The sequence below is a fragment of the Perognathus longimembris genome, chromosome 1 (assembly GCF_023159225.1).
Source record: "Perognathus longimembris pacificus isolate PPM17 chromosome 1, ASM2315922v1, whole genome shotgun sequence".
NCBI lineage: Eukaryota > Metazoa > Chordata > Mammalia > Rodentia > Heteromyidae > Perognathus > Perognathus longimembris.
The window spans coordinates 48,961,797-48,980,631 of NC_063161.1; the positions used below are offsets into that span (position 1 = coordinate 48,961,797).

At 53.5% G+C, this 18,835-nt stretch overlaps 3 protein-coding genes and 1 long non-coding RNA gene across 5 annotated transcripts in view; 1 reads left to right on the forward strand and 3 right to left on the reverse strand.

Moving 5' to 3' along the window:
* Hoxc10 (homeobox C10) overlaps positions 1-18,835 on the reverse strand; it is a 68,574-nt gene that overhangs the window by 40,352 nt on the left and 9,387 nt on the right. The window lies entirely within an intron of this gene.
* Hoxc8 (homeobox C8) lies at positions 4-3,751 on the reverse strand. The gene is made up of 2 exons (XM_048363102.1): positions 2,873-3,751; positions 4-1,498 (listed from the first exon to the last, which is right to left on the reverse strand). The coding sequence occupies exons 1-2, from the start codon at positions 3,306-3,308 to the stop codon at positions 1,206-1,208; spliced, it is 729 nt and encodes a 242-aa protein (XP_048219059.1). The 5' UTR covers positions 3,309-3,751; the 3' UTR covers positions 4-1,205.
* Hoxc9 (homeobox C9) lies at positions 9,922-12,989 on the reverse strand. Its single transcript, XM_048363088.1, has 2 exons — positions 12,175-12,989; positions 9,922-10,470 (listed from the first exon to the last, which is right to left on the reverse strand). Exons 1-2 carry the CDS (start codon positions 12,710-12,712, stop codon positions 10,226-10,228), a joined length of 783 nt encoding a protein of 260 aa, XP_048219045.1. The 5' UTR covers positions 12,713-12,989; the 3' UTR covers positions 9,922-10,225.
* Positions 13,060-13,818, forward strand: LOC125363841. The gene is made up of 2 exons (XR_007213361.1): positions 13,060-13,392; positions 13,705-13,818. It is a non-coding gene; the product is annotated as an uncharacterized LOC125363841 (long non-coding RNA).

Here is an 18,835-nt window from a genome sequence, read left to right on the forward strand (position 1 = left end):
TGCATAAACAGAGAATTCAAGACAGAGTTAACTATACATTCAGTGCAATTTAGTTCTACTCTACTGGGGTTAGAAGCACAATAAAGCGCACAGGACCGGCGAGCTAGGCAGTCTCAGTTGTTGGGTTTTTTTCTTAGTGAAATAAGCAGCAACAAACGACAACAAAACCGCATTACGAATACTCTCAAAGCAGGGTTTTTTCTATAGGTAGTGATAAAATACATCAGAGGTTTCTTTTTTTTAATTCATTTTATTTTTTCTGTTTTTTTTTCTCCTATGGTAGGATTTTTTTGTTTTTTTTTTTCTGCTTCTTTTTCAAGATTATTGCAGGTTCCCTTTAGGTAGTATGTTAAAGATTTATTATCAGTTTTATTATTATTATTATTTTCATGATTATGGTGATTTCTGAGTGCAAACACTAATGCAGCTCAGAAGAAAGCAGGGCCCAAAAGAACAGAAATCCAACAGCAAAGGCAAGGAAGGCATGGGCCCGAATGACTATGGATGGCTAGGTAGATTATAGAGATGACTGTAGGCCCCTCTTGACCCTCTAGGAAGGGGAGGGGAGAGAGACCCACCGTCTTCAGGATTTGTTCAGTTTCCTGGAGAAAGTCAAGAGGGTTTTCAAAGCAGGGAGCCATGGGGGAGAGGATCTTCTTGCTACCTTTTCTTTAATTCTTAAAATATTCTTTTTCCTTTCCCTCCTTTCCACATTTTATTTTTTCCTTTTCAAAGAAAAACCTAGCATACTAATTCTAGCATATAAACAAAAGCCAGAAGTCCTCTTCTGCCTTGGGGGGGGGCTCTCTATAAAATAAATACCAGACAGGCAGGGGGGTAAGAATATGGTGAGAAGGAGCAGGGCGAGGGGGTCAGGAGGCCTGGGCTCTGACCTTAAAATCCAGGAAGACTCAGAAGGTGCTAGTAGAACAGGCATGTGTGTTGGGACATGGAGTGGAGAGACACAGAACTTTTTGCTGTGTCTCAGTCTCCCCTCCCTCCAGCCCCCAAACAAATTAAAGAGCGGGAGAAGTCCAAAGGTAATAAAACCATAGCTGCAAGTATCTGACAGGTAGTTAGAGTTGTGAGTGTCATTCTATTCCCTATAAAAGCAAATGACAGTCGTAACTTCTCAATTTATCTGCTACCATAAAACGAAACTTCAAGGGAGTTGCTAAGGGGGGGGGTTCTCTCTCTCTTCTTGCTTAGTCCTTGTTTTCTTCCTTTTCCTCTTCTTCTTTCTCCTCTTCCTCATTTCCTTCTTCCTCTACCTTCTCCTCATCTCGGGCCCCAGGCAGTTTATCTTTGTTGTTCTCCTTTTTCCACTTCATCCTTCGGTTCTGGAACCAGATCTTCACTTGTCTCTCTGTCAGTCCCAGAGCATGAGAGACTTCGATTCGGCGCTTTCGTGTCAAATAAGGATTAAAGAGAAACTCCTTTTCTAGTTCCAAGGTCTGATACCGGCTGTAAGTTTGCCGTCCACTGCGCCGCCCCGGAGCTAGACAGAATAGAACCCCAGTCTGGTTATGTCTGGGTGGGGGCTCAATTCCCCACCCCCCAGATACTACGTCTCCCTAGAAGTTCCTCCTCTTCTCCCCCACTCTCCAGTTCTCCTCCCTCCTGGGGATGAGGCCAGCGCCAAGGCTGGCAAGGGCAGGGAAGTTTAGGAGATTGTTTTGGTTTGGCTTCACCTTGGGAGGTGGGTGAGGGTGGGGGGCAGGGAGTGGGGCTGTCTGAAACTAGGGGCTTGGAGAGTCCTTACAGAGTACCCCAGGCCTGCAGTCCTCAGGAAATGGTCCTGGCAGCTTTGTTTACAAGTGCAGTGTGGCATTTGGTAAGCAGAGCTGGGGACACAGTGTGTTTCCAAAAGAAAAGAAAAAGCCTAGGGTAAAAGAGAGGGGCTTTGCAGACTGTCTTCTCCTTGGCCTCTGTCTGTCTAATGCTTTTCCAATAAGGAAAAAAATAATTGATCTCCTGGAATGTATCTCTGCTTGGCCTGATTGCTAACTGGGGACCAGCAAATAAATCATGGGCCATCCCTGCGGAACTTGTCGCTTTATCGCTTCCCCTGTACTTCGAAATTGGGCCATGAGGGGCCACCCTTGAAGGGGCTCATGACCTGAGCTGCTCTGCAAGTCTCAGGGAGACCCCATAAGCTCTTGATTGGAAGGGAGCCTGGTTAAAGTCCCCTGGATTTCAGAGACCCTCCCTAAGCTGTATGCTCCTCATCTTTTGAGTACTCTTTCCCCCTCTCCTCAGGCTCCCTGTCTTCTCTACAAGTACAGATGAGAAAAGTTGGGGATAGTGGCCCTCAGGTTGGTTCTCTGAGATCAGGCAGTGGGGAACCTTAGACAACCAGAGTGCCTGTCCTTGGGGTCTGAGTACTCTTTGGCTAGAAGGGGAAAAGGGGGAGGGGGTGTCTCCTTTCCACCCAAGACAGCTTGGTCACTGTCTTGTGCTGCTGGCTGTCTGTCTTTGGAGAAACTGGTTATTACCTTCAAAAACAGATAACCTCAGGGCACCCTCTCCAGTCACCTCCCCAACTTTGACTTTAGAGATGAGGAGAGGGAGAGACAGACAGACAGTAACAGAGGAAACGATTCTTTTTTTTAACCTTTGCACCCACACATAATCTTTCTCCCACCTTCACCCCAAACCCCCAAATGTCTCCCTTGTTCCACCCCCAGCCAAGCCTTCCCAACCCAATAAAGCCACCCATACAACACACAATAATGGGATGAGAGAGACCCCAAAGCCAAGAGGGAAAGCGAGAGCAGACAAAAAGGAGAGAGAGCGAGAGAAAGGGAGGGAGAGAGGGGGAAGACCCCGGAGCGCGGGAGACCAAGGGGGGAAAAGAGAAAAGGCTTCTCACCGTGGGGTCTCATCCATGGAAACATGAGGCTGGGAGACGAGTTTTGATTTAAGTGGCCTTGTCCTTCGCTACTGTTAGTGTTGGCGGAGGATTTACAATCGGGATATTGCACCACGCTCGCCTCTTGCTGAGCCCCATAAAGGGACTGTCTGGGGAGCGCCTCGTAGCCATAGAATTTGGAGGCGTCTCCGTGGCAGCTCAGCGAGCACGGGTTCTGCTGGTAGCCCGAGTTGGAGATGCCGGAGGTGCCGTGATGGAAGAAGTCTTGGACGTGGTGCGAGGCGTGCTGGAAGCCGGGCGCCGAGCCGCCGGGCCCGTACACCAGCGCATGGCTCCTGCCCACGCTCTGGGGGAACCGGCAGTCGTAATAGGCCGGTTCCAGGGACTCGCCGCCTTTGTATTTGGAAAACAGGGGGTTGACGAAGTAGGAGCTCATGCTGGGTACATGAAAACCCCTGCGGGCCCCCTCCCCTCTGGATCCCGGTACCCCCTTGGAACTCCCCTCCCCCCCTGGGATCGAACCCCCCAAAACCGGGCTGGTTCTGTCCTTCCCTCCCCCCACCGGATTGGGCTGGGTTGAGGGGGGCTGGGCAGGTAGGGGGGCGCCTGGATGGCGAGCTCCCGGGGTCTGGGGCGCGGGCGGCGGCGGTGGTGGTGGCGGTGGCGGTGGTGGCGGCGGCGCTCTTCACTGTCGGTAGGTAGAGCTCGCGCTCCCTCACTTAGCTCTTTCCTTTAACAGCCCAGGCGAATTCCTCAGACTCCCGGCGGTGGCGGCGCTTACACGCGATTCGCGTTCATCAATCCACGACATGAAGACAGGCGAGAGAGAGAGAGAGAGAGAGAGAGAGAGAGAGAGAGAGAGAGAGAGAGAGAGAGAGAGAGAGAGAGAGAGAGAGAGAGAGAGAGAAAGAGAGAGAGAGAGGGAGAGAGAGGGAGAGAGAGGGAGAGAGAGAGAGAGAGGAGAGAAATGGTGGTGGGGGTTGAGGGGTTCAGGGCTATGGGGGGGACCTGGAGGAAGGGGAGGGAAGAAAGAGGAGGGAGGGATAGATGGGGGTGTGGTGTGGATGGGGGGGGGGGATGGCAAGCCAGCCCCAAGCTAATGGCCGAGGCCAGCTTTTCCAAGGTACCGCAGTCAGATTTGAAGGTGCTCCCCACTTCTCTTTTCCTTCCTCTCAGAGAAACGGAGGTACCTGAGCCAGCAGGTCAACTCAGGTTATGGGCAACAGGTATGACAGACAACCCCTCTCCAGGGGGGCAAGGGAGTGGTTGGATGTCAGGAAGTCAACACAGAGCTCCTAACTCCAAAGATGGGCGCCTTAAGGGGGGTCCCTTAAGTCTGGGAACTCTGAGGAGGAATGCACACATGCTGTTCCTCACATATTTCATACATCAGACCCAGTTTCTGGCTCCTCCCAAGAGTCTGAAGCTACACTGTCTTCTTTAAGGCCAAGACTCTGCCTTGACTGCTAGGGGTAGAAAAGGAAGCTAGAGGGGGTAGGGGGGGGGCTCCATATCATACCATACCATACACCCCACCAGGGCCACACTGTCCCTTTAGAAAAGAAGCTTCTACAAGAAGCAGGAAATCTAGGCATTGGCCACAAAGCTTGGCTGAGGTCTGAGAGCAGAACTGTTTGTGGGGACTCAAATGGAAGGAATAGCTAAGTGTCCCTGTCTTCTGGCTTAGCCAGATCTAGGATCTCTTGTGTTTCTTCCTAGGATTCTGCTTGTATAAAGGACTAGAGCAGGCCTTCTCCCCACATATCATGACCCCCATAGGAATTTGCCAGCTCCGCCTAGAACACCCTCCCTTGTCTGCAGCCCCTTCATCCCTAGGCAAGCTGCCCAGGCCAGGATGTGGAGGGGAACTGTCAACAGACACTCTTTAAATATTTACCCACACTTTCTGGGGGCAGGGGTTCCCCTCATCCCCAAGACTGGACAAATTCAAGTTAATTCGAATGGATAAAAAAAGAACCTTAGTTCATTAGTATCTTTTCCTGGCCATAGTATATGCAGTTATTTGGGCTTTACACAGAAAGAGAGAGAGAGAGAGAGAGAGAGAGAGAGAGAGAGAGAGAGAGAGAGAGAGAGAGAGAGGTATTTGTGTGCTCTCTGTGTGTGTGTGTGAATGAAGATCAATAAGAATGATTGTTTTCCTGTCTTCTCCCTTCACACTGTATGTGGTTGTTACACACAGGGCAACCCTGGGACACACTCAGGACACACACACACAAACACACACACAAACCTCCACACCCCAAGACACACTAATGCAATGTCCCCTTTAAACTATCACATACATTCTCAGAAGCCACCATCACCTCAGACACTGTACACACACGTGCACACCAGGCACATGTGTGCATAATGCCTGATCCAGATGCCATTTTTTTTGCATCTTTACAGCGGGGGTGGGGGTAAGACTACCTGTATTTATTCCACATCCTGGGGTTTCAGGATCGGGTGAGGAAGGAGGTGGTTAGAAAACCAGATCTTTTCCTTTCATATCACCACCCGGAGCCCAGCTCTGGGGTGAGAGAAGAAATAGCAGTGCAGAATAGGGTGGAATAGATATGAATCAGTGGCCCCACTCCCCCCCATGCCTCTATTAGTTAAATAATTGCTGGGGAACTGGTCACTCTTTGCAAAAATTCCCAAAGGAGATTCACTGATGTCCCAAGAAAAGGGTCCCTTGCATTTTTAGGGGACTCACCGTCATCTGAGTGAGAGACTGCTCCAACTCTTAGCCACCCAGAACTGTGGCCTTGGAGCAGCTGGAGGGAAGGGTCACAGGGGGATGTTGCCAGGGCCATAGGCCTCCCCAGGGTCCAAACCCAGACAGTGAGGGAGGGCAGCAGGACAGCCTCTCCATGAGTCTCAGAGCCTGCTGCATCCCCGGCTGCAGCCCTGCCATTTCTGAGCCTGCTCTTCGGGTGCTGAGATGAACAGAGTGGACTCTGGGCTCCCGGCATCTGGGTCACTGGGGACTGTCATAAATACTTTCTCTTCTCTGCCTGGAAAAGAGGAGGCTCAGAGGGCCGGATCCGCTCTGGGGCCTGCGCCTTATCGCTTAAGGGGTGGGGAAGATATTTAGACATTTTATGGTCCAGCGAAAACCCTGCTACAGAGCTATTCTTCGGGGCCTTTGTGTCTTGGAATGCGACTGTCCTGAGTGAGCCGCCACCACAGCCTGTCCGCAGAACCCCTGGTCCAGTCCAGCAACCCATGGCTGGACTTGATTTCCCCTTTATGGAGGCGGGAAATCCCTTGACTTTCATTTGCTTTGTTATTTTTCAAGATATGTTTGTCTATTATTTATTTATTTATTTATTTTTGCTTTTGCACGTATCTGGTTTATTTCGCTCCCTGAGCCTGGAAATAAAGGAACTGCAAGCAGCCATCCTCGCCGGGGCCCACCTCTAATCCCTCTCCCAGAGGCCTGCACCGCCCTCTTAGGTACCACGGATTTATGTTCGTTTGTCCGGGTCATTCTGCCTTTTTGTGTTAATTATGCTGTGCCTGCTTCGCACTTATCTCCTCCTCCGCCAAGCGATTATGATTCTTTTTCCGATGCCTACCCTCCTTCACCTCGCGAACCCGCTGCCAGAATGAGGGCCCGTCTCTCGCTGCCACTCGCGAATTATTTACACCTAGCAGCTGAGAGGATTGATTTGCTCAGAGCCAGTGGGGGCCCAGCCCGGCCGGGACAGAGACGCGGGGCCTTCTTCTTGGGTGCCGCGCCGCTCGCTCGCGGTCCAGCCTCAAATGTCATTGCGGCCCAGCCAGCCGGGGCAACGCTGTCTCTAACATTGAGCAACAGCGCCACCTCGCGTCCACTTGCTCCAATGCAGTCCGGCCCGGAAAAAGCCAACAGAGGTTGATCCCAGGCTTGGCCCAAAGGTGAGAAGAGGGAGAATGAAAAAAAAACCGAGCCTCCAAAATGGGTGCAGAGGAGAGATTCTCTGATCAGACAGGGACTTGCCCGGGACGGTTGTTCTTTCGTTATTTTATACGTTCTTGAAATAAACCTGATGAAAGGTTCCACACTGTTCTCTCCTTTTTGTTAATCCTCCCTTCTTGCATTAAGAGACGTGGTGCAAAGGAACGGCCACAATCTTCCCTCTAACCCGGGCGCTGTCCGGGGCTCGGCACACCTCCCCGCACGCGGTCCCACGAACCAAAGCCCCAACCACCACCACTACCAGCCCTGGCCTGCCTGCTCGAGGAGCTGTACCCTAAAACTTCTCATTCTTCTTACCCTGATGCTGCCCCCACCCCCGCACCGCCCATTCGGCCTCGCCTATGGGACTTTGGGGTGGGGACTCTTGACTTGAGACTGTTTGGCCCCCTGGTTTGCAGCCCATCCCTCGCGTGCGCGCGCGCGCGCGCGCGCCTCCTGGCTCTGCACCTCTCCCTCCCAGCCAGTGAGGTCCTGTTCTCCGTTGGGGCATAGACAAAACATTCCTATAATCAGATTTCAAAGGAAAGAGTGTCCACCTTATTTAAACCATAAAACAATTAAGCCCAGACGTCTAGCCAGCTCCGCGCTGCTGTTTTGTTCGGGCCCCATTCAGAACCCAGGGCTGGGAGACAAACAGGGCCATAAAAGTGGCATTTCGGGGCTGCGGAAATGTACCTATCCACTGCCTTCCCAAGTGGAACAACCTTTAGGGTTTTGTGATTCTGACAAAGAAGCAGAGGAGAGGTGGGAGGGGAAGGTGAGGGGAGGAGGGCGTTTACTAACTCCTCTCTTCCGCCTGCTTTCATTTCTTTCCTCAGATATGGATCGTGGTTGTTTTTTCATTCATAAGTGATAATGCATAAAATCGAATCCGATTCCTGACCTGCAGGCTGGAGGCTGGGACTAAACAGTGGGCCGGGCAGATTCCCACGCTGCCAGCACTTCTTTCAGTCCCAGCACCAGGCCGGCTCCGGCGGGCAGGCTGCCGAATGCAGGCCACGCTGACCATCGCCGGAGGGAGGCGGCCGGGCCTGGGAGCAGGGGCGGGGTGGAAGCCCGGAAACACCGCCGAGCTGGGGCTGGGAGGCTAGCTCTGTCCCGGCTGCTCAGGCCTGGGAAGAAAGAGGTGTCTTGGCTTCCATCAAATGTGGAATTGGGGCCAGGTTCCACCACAGCAAAAGGGCCAAAGGCAAAAGCAAAGAAGTGAGGAAAAGAGCGTAAACTATAGGCAAAGCACCTTTCCAAAGGACCAAGCAAACAATGCTACTGGGATTGGGGATGAGGTCTGCAGGCTGGAAAGAATGTTCTAGCGACAGCTTAAGGCCCTTGCTGCAATTTCATTGCCCCACCTTCCTCCACATCCCCCAAATTGCAGTGTCTTATAGGGGAAGTCAGGAGATTCAAATAATGGGGGAAGAGACTAGTCTCCACAGCATTTCACCAGTCATGAAAGGTGATGCTTTGGGGAAAAGAGCACATGGATTGTGGTCCCCCCATTTTTTTAACCCACTGTATCCTTGGATATTCAGAATGACACCCTGTACTCTCTGCAGAATGGGCAACTTGAGATATTAAAGGGCTATATTTCAAGCAGTCTGATTTTAATAGTTTCCAGATTGGGGGATTTCCGAGAAAAGGGGCGCTGGGCCGAGGCAATACCCGGCAGCTCAAGTCTGCTTCTGATTAACAGATGAAAACTGCTGGTCCTAGAGAAGGAGCCCTGGGGTGCAGCATAGCCAAGAAGCCCCAGCAGGCTGTTCCACACACATCCCCACATCTTTTGTGCTTGGGGTCCCATAGCCACCAGGGAGCACCCCACTCCTGGCTAATTCCTAATCAGCATCCTTAGAATCTGGCTTGTCCATCCCCTAGGAGTGATGCAGCTTCTTAGCATGACCCTGGTTACCCCCTGCCTCACTAACATCCAAATTAAAGGAGAGAGAGGAGAGAGAGAGAGAGAGAGAGAGAGAGAGAGAGAATAAAATAAATAAGTAAAAAGGTATAGGAGAGGAGCTGAGAATGCACTGAAAAGTAGAAACTAAAATTCATTTTGATTGTATTGGCTTTACCATCTTATTCCTCCTTCCCTCCCTCCTTCCCCTTCCTTCTTCCTTGTCTTCCCTTCTTCCTTCCTTTTTTCTGCCCTCTTTCTCTTCCATCTTTCCTCTCCCTCTGTCTCTCCATTCCCTGGTGCTTATCTTGATCCCTAGGGCCTGTTTGGCCTTCCTCCTAGCCAAACATCCCCACCAGCCTCCTTTCCCAGTCACCTCTCAAAGCACCAATGCACCAACACAACCCGGCAAGAATCCAGCCCGGGCCTTCACCCAGCACCCAACTTTTATCCTCACCTATCTTTTTTATCCAATCTCATGTACTCATAAATTATTACAATTAATTACAGTCAAGGAAAACCATTCATGCTTGTAGCCAACACTGCCCCCCCCCCCCCCAACACACTCCATCTAGCCATAAGAAAACTTGTAGGCAGCCAGCCAGGGCAGGCACAAACTAGGCCTCCACCCCTCCCCTGCACCTCTATCCTCACCCTGCCCTGCTTGGAGAGAAGGGGCAGGCTTTTGCCCTTCCAAGGTAGAGGGAGCCCCTTCTGTGGCCCCAACCTTCCCTAGAGGATCAGACCTCCTCCAAAAACAGCAGCCTGGGAGCCACAGGGAGGAGAAATAATGAGAACTAGATGCAGTTGGGTTTCTGTTGTTTTTTTTTTTTTTAAATGACTTCGATATATTAACACAGAGCTGTTCTACCATAACAAACAGAAGCACATTACAGGACGGACGCTGGGGACAGCCGCTGGGGGTGAGAGGGGACACTGCTATGTACACGCCCCGAGGCACCGGCCTGCGCCGCCCGACCCAGCCTGCAGCTCAGTCCCGGCCCTCGCCCCTCTCAGCTCCAGGGCTGGAAATCATCTTTGTGTATGTGTATGTCTTTTTTTTTGTACAAAATCTGCACGCAGAGTGCCCAAGGCCCAGGAAGGGATGGCCTGAACCAAATATGACACAGGAGAAAAAAATTAGAAATATAGCAATTCAAGTACTGGCTTCTCTGAAGAAAGGAGAAAAAAAAATCACATTTGTGTGTGTCATTTATTTCAGTTGCGCTGGGGAAAGAGAACGTGGTTTCTCTCTTTCCTTCTCTCCTCGCTGGATAGAACTAACTCTAAAAACATCAATTTCTCAACACTTAACCCTCCCAAAATGCAAGAGTTTTCCTTTTCCCCTTTCTTTTTTTTCCTTGTTAAGCTGATTGGCCTTTTTCTCTATCTTGCTCTTTCCTTTTCTTTTCGTGCTTTCGCCCCGCCTGGGTTGGGATATTTTTGTGGGTTTTTTTTTTTCTCTTGGCTGTGCCGAGGCAGCAGGCTAGGGTAGGGTTTAGGATTGCTCCTTGTCGGTTTTCTCTTTATTCATCTTTTTCATCTTCATCCTCCGGTTCTGAAACCAGATTTTGACCTGCCGCTCGGTGAGATTGAGAACCCGGGCCACCTCATACCGACGGTCCCTGGTTAAGTACATATTGAAGAGAAACTCCTTCTCCAGTTCCAGCGTCTGGTACTTGGTGTAGGGGCAGCGCTTCTTCCTCGTGGAGCGGGCGTGGATCCAGTTGGCCACAGGGTTGCCTAGAGGGCCAAACACAGACAGGGGTCAGTGGAGCCCCTTTCCAGCTCAGCACCTCAGCCACCCCACCCCCAAGCTTACCCATGTTCCCCAAACCCAAAAATTGAACCTGAATTTGGACACTTTTTTTCTTTTGCTTTAGAAAATTTCTCCCTGCTTCCTTTTGCATCCTACCCTCTCCTCATTTCCCCTTCCTCATCAGTTTTCCAGCACCTAAACCTATAGGAAATCTGAAGCTACCTCAGTCCCTCTAGGCTGGTCTTCAGCTTCAAGAGTAGTAATTTGAGAATATCCTCATAAAAAGTCCAAATTCCCAACCGTTTCATAGGCCCATAAACGCTTCTCTCTCTTGTTTTTTATTTTTATAGCGAGGTCTCTCTCCTCCCTACCTCCCTCCTCCTCTGCCCCTCCCACCCTCAAAGCCTAGGACCAAGTCCTGAAATATCAGCAGTCCCTCCTGACCCTGAAAGTCCCTAAACCTCTCACCTCTTTCCACTACTGCCTGTCTCCCGCTCAGAGTTCAACCCTGCTGAGGCGAATTCTCAGGGTGATGCTGGAATAGGCAAAGTCTTTCTATTCTCCCCAGAGAGCTGCTGGCCTTGGGGACAAGGCTCCCCCCCCCCCATCTTAGCTTCCCCATCAACCTCCAGTACCCCCCCTCCAGCTAGCCTGGGGACAGGCTCTGCAGGAGCTGAGCCTCCAATTTCAGGTTTATGGGAGTAGCTGAGGGTAGGGAGGGAAGCCTTCAGAGAGGTATAATTAGGCCCTGGCCCCTTATGGGGTTAGAGGAAAAGGTTTCCTGCAGCCCCCTCCTGAGACTCCCCCAGACACTTCCTCACACGAAGGGGGACTGCAGCCCCTCCTTACTGCTTTTCTTCTTCCCCCTTTCTCTACTTCTGCAGCTCACACCTGCCCCCCACCTACCTCCAGTCACCTCTTCTTTGCAATACTCAGAAGGTTCCTGTCCCCCCCCCCACTGAAGTGTGTGTGTGTGTGTGTGTGTGTGTGTGTAGAATAATCCCTGCTCCCCCCCCTCTATTCTTAACCTTTCTCCTGCAGAACCTCAGAAGAGGGTCCTCAAGTTTAAGGAGACTCAGATCTCACTTCTCTTTGGAAGAGTCCTGATCTCTAAGTTTCTAGGCAGTGAAATCCCCAGACCCCTCACCCAGTGCTCCTTGTTTTATGAATTGCTAGTGGAGTGAGGACTCCCGTGCTGACTGGGCGGTGGGGATAGTTTGTCCTCTCTGAACTATTTCTTCTGCCCCCAGAGTCCTCCTCACTTTTCTCCTGTCCCATCTCAAACCATAAAATGAGCCTTGCCCCCTTGCCCCAGCTCCTGGATGCATTTTTTTTTCTTGGAAAGTGTCAACTGAGCCAAGGGGGAAAAAAAGCATGGATCAGGAGGGGGGTCACAGGGGGTCTCTCATCAGAGCCAAGCCCCTGGGAGACAAGCCCCCTTCGGCAGCCCTCTCCCAACCTGGCTGCTTGGGCCAAACACCCCCCCCCCCCTCTACTTCTCAGACCTTCCTGCCCCTGAAAGCTCCCCCAAGGTAATTCGCTTTTATTGAGTCCTCGCCCCCCTCGCCCTCGCCCCCTCTCCCGCGCTCCCCTGCACCGCTCCGAGGGGCTGTAATCCGGCTGCCCCCCTGCCTGTCCTCCCCTCCCCTCCTGCGCCCGGTTGTAAAGGAAAATTGCTCCCAACTTACTGGGGTCCAGGTCGGCCTTCTCCTCTTTGTGCTTGCTGCCGGCGAGGGCGTCCGCCTCGGGCGAGGGCAGTGTCTGCGGGGCGCGGTCGCGCAGCTCCCCGGGCGAGCCATACATGTAGTCCGGGTAACTGCGGCCGTCGCCCGGGCCGCAGTCGGTGCGGCGCCCGGGATAGGCGTCCGGTTTGAGGGCGTAGTGACGACCCCCGGCCGGGAAGCTAGGGAAGGAGACGGCGCCGGACAGCGGCTCGAGCCAAGTCCGCATGTAGCGCGTGTCGGCGCCGAGGTGGGGCTGGGGGCCGTACGGGTGATAGACCACGGACGACTGCGAGGGCACGGGCGCCCACGACGTGCTGAACACTGCCGGCTTGGGCGCGAAGCTACAGGACGGAAAATCGCTACAGTCCGGCACCAAGCCGCTGGGTCTGGCGGCGGCGGGGTGAGCCCCCGTGGCCGGAAACCTGGACGCTAGGAGGTCTTCATTGTCGTGGGAGATGAGCGAGTCCACGTAATAGTTACTGATGGGCCCCGTCGCCGACATCGTAACGGGGTTTTACATACATAAGATTATTGTATGAACTGTATATGTACTTTTTATCTGCTCACAGAACAATCAAGGCAGGTAATTATTTTTCCAGCCTTTTCCCGGCAGCTCATTGGTTCTCCGGCCCCCACGTGATCGTATTTACCCAAAAATACGGCGCGGATCAATGCGCAGGGGCTTTTTTTTTTTTTTTTCCCTTCTCCCCTGGTTTTTTTTTTTTCCTCTCCCCCCCCCCCCCCCAACCCCTTCTCTCCGCTGATCCCCGCGACCCGCGCTTTCCTGGGGGTCTGCAACTCTAGACCCAAGGCGCCTGCCGCCCTCCCCCCCCCTCCCCCGGACGGCTCATGTCTCATCAGGGAACACCCCCCCCCAGTCCATGTCCACCGTAAGCAGATGGCTCCCCCCTCTCTATAGCGAGGGTCTTTTTTTTTTTTTTTTTTACTGGGGTGAAAATGCCAGGTCCACCCCCTCCTCGGGGTTCCTGGACACCCCGAGGGCCTGAGCCGGGTGAGGGAGCCCCCATAGGGGCGGGGAGGCCGGCCGAGGTAGGTGGAGGAACTATTTCTTGACGTAATCCGTCTCTGTCGGCCCCGACGCTCCCGCAGTCTCTCAGCGAGCCGAGATCAGCGATTGTCAGTTCGGAACGTGGCTTTTAAAAATGCGTTTTTAAATAGTGTGTATGTATGTATTTCTTTCAGGAGGAGCAGCGGCGGCGGCGGCGGCGAGGGAGGGATGTGGGAGGGGACTGGACAAGCTAGGATGGAGGGAGGGAAGGAGGAGAAGGGAAGCGTCCTCTTGCCACTGGCCAACTCAGCCCCCCAAATCTGGGGACGGGGGACGCTTGGGGAAGGTGGTGTAAGGGTGGGAGGGGTAGAACTTCACGATCGGGAACACCTTCATCATCAGCCCCAGAAACCTTCTCTTTGCTTTGGCACAGATACACAAGCGCCTTTATTTTAAATTTATTGTCTCTTATGTTTCTTTGCCAGCTTGAAGAAGTGGAGGAGAGATCTGCACAACTTAAGTGAGGCATCCCCATCCCATCTGCCTGCTCATCCTCTTTGGTCCTCCCAACTCCATCTCCGCAACACCCTTACCCCCCCCAAAAAAAAAAACCCCAAGAAGTCACTCCCGGGTTCTGTCTGCAGAAAGCCAGGGTGAGAAGCGGGCAAGGCGAGAGAGCGACCTCGGTCGTGGGCAAGTAGCTTGTTTTTACGTCCTTCAATAAAAATTTTATGAGGATCATTTGATTGTTCATAAATGTGTCTTTCATTAAATAAAATTGTAGGCTGTTTTTGGAACGGGAAAAAAGCAACAGAGGGATGGGAGAAAGCAGTTTCTTTGGGGTCGGATGCAGGAATTCCGGAGGGGGTTAATGTGATTGTAAGGAAATATTAAACAACTTGGATCCCACCTCTTGCCCCCCCCTCAATTAGTCCCTACCCTCCTCCTTGAATTTGGGTTTTTTTTCACAGCCCTAAGGTTTCCATCAGACTATCCCAAGGTGGTTTAATAAGTAAGGGTTAGAGGCTTTAGGTAAGCAGAAAAAATCCTCAGTGTGAGGTTCAGGTGAGGGGGTAGGGAGGTTGGCTGGGGAAAGAGATGGGCAGGTGCTGTCCCCAGAGACGTGGTGTACCTAGGCAGGGCCAAGTGAGTTTGAAGGAGGGGTGCAATTTCAGGGTCAGAGGGAAGAGTCCCAGACTATGCAAGAAGAAACAGACAGAGAAGCTCAGGATGCAGCCTCTGAAGGCAACAGGAAAGGCTTCTCAGAGCCAGCCAGGCTTGTCCTTCCCCCTCTCCTGTCCCCAAGAGGGGACCAAACGCTTAGGGTGGGGGCAGGGGCTGTTTTTCTTCCACGTCACCATTGATCTGTCTCCTCAGGGGTAAAGAAAGACTGGGGAGTCCAGTACAGTGTTGGGGGCCAAGAAAGTTGGGGGATATAGTTCTCACCATAGGTCCCCAGGTCGACCAGCCCCCTCCTTGCTGCTTCCCCCCTCCCCAGTTCCTTCCTTTTCGGTCTATCAGGGATGGTATTTCGAGGCACAAGGGAGGGGGGAAATGAGGGAAATGTCTGTCTGGGGAGAGGCCTCTTCCCACTCAGCTCCCAGTCAACTCCTCTGTCTTCTCCCTGTGGCTGGACTGACTGGGAAACCCAACTTACAACAAGAAACAGAATATCTCTTTGGCCTTGATGTAGTCAGGTTAGCTGTCAATCAAAAAATCTCTCCTTCTAGTTCAAGGAAGAGGCAAGGGATTACAGTCTCTTTGCAAAGGCATTCTCCTACCCCCCCTCCTCCCCTGGAAGTCAGCACCTCCCCCAGCCCTGGGTGGCTAGGGACCCAGACTGGCTCTTGGGCTGCTGCTGGCAACAAGATCTTGTAGAGACATTTAGCCTTCAGCAGGGCCCGGGGCCAGACTGCTACCAAGAGGACATCAGGGGACAGAGCCGGAGACAGCCAGAGACAGACCAGCTGAAACCATGGCACCAGGCCGGATGAAAGAAGGAAACGGAGGATTTTAATGAAAAGAAAAAAAGGAGGAGATTCAGAGGAAAGAAGAAACGCAAGATGAAAAGAGACAGAAGAGCTGGGAAAGGGAAGCTTGCAGAGAACAAGGAGGAGGCAGGGCAGCGATACACAGGCAGGACGGGGCAGGGTGAAAGCTGGCGGAGCACAGCAGCCATGGCATTGTGCAGTTCGCTTGCTTGCCGGCCTTTGCCGGGACCGGCTCCTGGCGCGGCAGTCACTTCTGTCTGGACACAAAGGAAGAGGCCTCCTCTCCTGCTCCTCCTGGGGGACCTGCCGGGGTTGGTACCCTAGGCCTCCAGGATTTAGAATCCCACGTTGGCCCAGACAACTAGCCCAGAAGGCTAAGGGCTGAGCCACATTCTAATCCAGGAGAGAGAAACAGAAGAGGAAAGAGGTTCCATGCCTGCTCTTCCTTTGGCTTCTTCGCCAGGCGACAGAGCCTGTCTGCTCCAACCTCAGCTTTTCTAAAGAGAATAGTCCTGACGGATGGGTCCTCTCCTACGGACCTCTGCTGTTTGGGAGAGTCCCTCATATAGACTTCGTGGGTGCAAAGAAATGCTCCCTTCTCTCTTACCCCCTTTGATGCCTTCTTTTCAACTTCTGAGCTGCCTGCACACCCAGCCTGCCTACCCTGAGAACTATTGCAGCAGCTGGGCAGTCAGGATCCCCATCCAGGCAACCCTGCTGCCGACAAATCCCCTCCTGAAGTCAAGGGGGAGACTGTCGCCTCCCTTCCTCTTGGAAGCAGGAACTCCCGACCCTCCCCACTCCGGGGCAGCACAGCTGTGGATCAGGAAGCAGGCCTCGCCCACAGCACCACCCCCCCCCCTGGCCAAGGTCCCATTTCCCCCTTGCCTCTCAGAGAGGTAGCCTTGGGGAGGGTGTCTGGAAGAGATTGGGAATCCTTAGTCCACTAGGCCCAGGGCCCCAGGGTTCTATGACTGCATGTGGGGGGGATGTAGCCCCCATTTTCCACACTTGGAGGTAGGATGGCAGATCAGGTTCTGAAGTGGTCTTTCAGGCTTCCCCTAAATCTAAGCCTGTAGGGTGTGGGGGCCCAAGGAAGTGGGGGGGCACTAAGAAGGGGAATATTATCTTCCTGGGGTTCAGTTACTCCTGTTGAATCTTTGGGAGTATTCTAAAACTCTCTGTATCTCTGTTTCTCTCCCTCTCACCTACACCAGTGCCTTCAGTTTTTCTCAGCTTTGCTGGGGCAACCTGAAGGACTTGAGGTGGGTAGCTGAGAGTCCCTTTTGTGGATGAGGAACCCCAGGTCTACCTAGCAGCTCTGTATTCACTCTGGTGGCGGTTAGCATTTACCTCCTACTTCACCCCTGGGCACAGAAGAGCCCCCTAAAGGAGAAAGCATCCTTAAGCCACCACCTCAAACCTGGACAGCTGAGACCACAATCAAGCTAACATCAGGGGAAGGACAGACAGACGACAGGTTGGAGTTCATCCTCTCCTCTGGTCCTGCATCTCCATTTTAGTGATTCAAATTCCCTCTGGTTCAATCCACAGCGTCAAGTTCGGATTAAATTTAAAACAGGCTTTTCCCGGTGTCCCCAGCCGACCAAGCCGCCGGGGCCTCTCGGCAGGCAGGGAACCCACTCCCTGCTCCCCCCAGCATTCGCCCTTGCCCGGCTTCCTCCGGGCTCCATTTGCTTTCATTTTCCGTCTCCCCCTGGAAATGGGCTCATTTCACCACCCTGTCGCCCGCTGCCCCTCCTCACCCCTCCCGGCTTCCCAGCTTACTTTCCCCCTTTCTCTCCTGACCCCCTCTTTGTTGGGGGGGGGGAACAAAAACACGACCACTTACAACTCCTAGCTAAGGCCTGCCCTGCTGGAAGCAGAACCTGAGCTTCCCCAGCTTGCCGCAAGGAGACCAGCGTCTTGTCCCCACCCCAGGTGGGTACCCCAGATCCCTCCTCGCCAGGAGGCGGAACCCCCGTCCACTCAAACCCAGCAAGGAGTGCAACATCCCCCAGGGCCTGTGAACGTGGCCCTCTCAAAGCCACGGCCTGCCTGCCAGGCCTGCCTTCTGGCCAGCGACCCCCGCCCTGCTTCTCCGCAGCAAACGGGGTTATTTCCGGCTCCCCCAACACGATCTGGTTTTCCAGCCTTGGGGAGTGGCTGGGGGAGGGTGGGAGCCGCCCCAGTGCTGGGGGCTGCTCTCTGCCTAGCGGCCTCAAGGGCCCCAGCGCCTTGTGTTACCTGATCTTTTGTGTGATGTATGTGTCACAAGGAAATTTGCAGTGACTTTGGAGCCCAGACTGAGGAAGCGGAGGTGGCGAAGGGAAAGACAATAAGGGCTCCGAAGTACAATTAAGCTCCCCCCCCCCCAGCGCATGTCTCTCCCCCTCCTGCTCACATCGCCCTCCCTGCCTGACTGGGAGCTTGTCTGGAGTCAACTCTGGGGCTGGGGCGACTGGAGAACCTGGAGCCGGAACTCAGCCCGCGGTGGTGGAGGAAGCCAGAGGATTCCGCATCCAGAAAAGAGGGTCACTCCCTCCCAACTTGGGGGCGCCGGTAACCAAGCCACGCTGAATGGCACAAGAGAACCAAATGAATGAAAGTGCACGTTCTGACGACGATTTCCCTCCCCACCCCATCACACTGATTTTGCGTTGTTGTTGTGTTTTTTTCTCGGTCTTTAGACAGAGCTCAGGGTTATTGGGGAGACCATCTCAGACAGCCAGATAGGCAAATAGGCAGGCAGGCAGACAGGCAGGCACATCACATTTCCCAAAGCAGACAGACTCACAACATGAGTGTGAGCCTGAAATCATCACACAAGTCCAACATTTGCCGTAGACCGCTTTGCCAGGCCTGGCGGGCGCCGGTTTCCCTACCTTCTCTCCCGCCAAGGCCTCAGGCAGAGAGACCCAGAAGACTCGGTCCCTTCATGGCTTGGTCCAATCCCGCCTCGGGAAGCGCCTTCATTACCTGCTCCTCGGCTTCCCACGGCCACAGATGCAGGGGGAGGGAAGCCCCGGCCACCACCGCAGCCGCCGCCACCCACCCACCCTCCTTCCCTCCCACCCTCCTTCTCGCCCTCCCTCCCTCTCTCTCTCCCTCCCTCGCTGCCGATCGCGCGGGGCCCTCCCGCGGGCAACCTGCTCTGGACCAAATCCAGGTATCTCCGAAAAAAAGAGGAAGGAGAAAAAAAAAAGCACAAAACAAATAAGGATCTCTTATGCAGAAAAGAAAAGAAAGAGCCTTAAGGGCATTTATTTTGCATGCTCTGACCATGGTTGGGACCCAGCCCTGCAGCCGCAGAGGTGTGCAGGGCCTGCCTGCGTGCCGCGCCCTGAGCACGGCACGCTCCACTCTCCCGGGCCGCCGCCCCCTCGGCAGCCAAACACCGGCCAGACCTCAAGGTCCTTCCTACAGACTCAACATCCGGTTGCCGGCCATGCCGCTGACCACAGCCCCCGGAGTCCCCGCTCTGCTCCGTCTACAGCCGAAGTCCACACACAATCCACCTTATTGCTACTCAGCCCGGACACCTCCTCCTAATCCAGCGTTCCTTCAAGCTACACTTGGGCAGGCCAGCCCTGCTTAGGATTTCTAACAACCACAACCACAACCA

Excerpts from the sequence above, each read along its gene's own strand:
- Hoxc8 (XM_048363102.1), bottom strand. The coding sequence starts at position 3,308 with ATGAGCTCCTACTTCGTCAACCCCCTGTTTTCCAAATACAAAGGCGGC. Across the intron at positions 1,499-2,872 it reads TCCATGGATGAGACCCCACG|CTCCGGGGCGGCGCAGTGGA; the intron begins GTGAGAAGCCTT and ends TATTCTGTCTAG.
- Hoxc9 (XM_048363088.1), bottom strand. The coding sequence starts at position 12,712 with ATGTCGGCGACGGGGCCCATCAGTAACTATTACGTGGACTCGCTCATC. Across the intron at positions 10,471-12,174 it reads GAAGGCCGACCTGGACCCCA|GCAACCCTGTGGCCAACTGG; the intron begins GTAAGTTGGGAG and ends TTGGCCCTCTAG.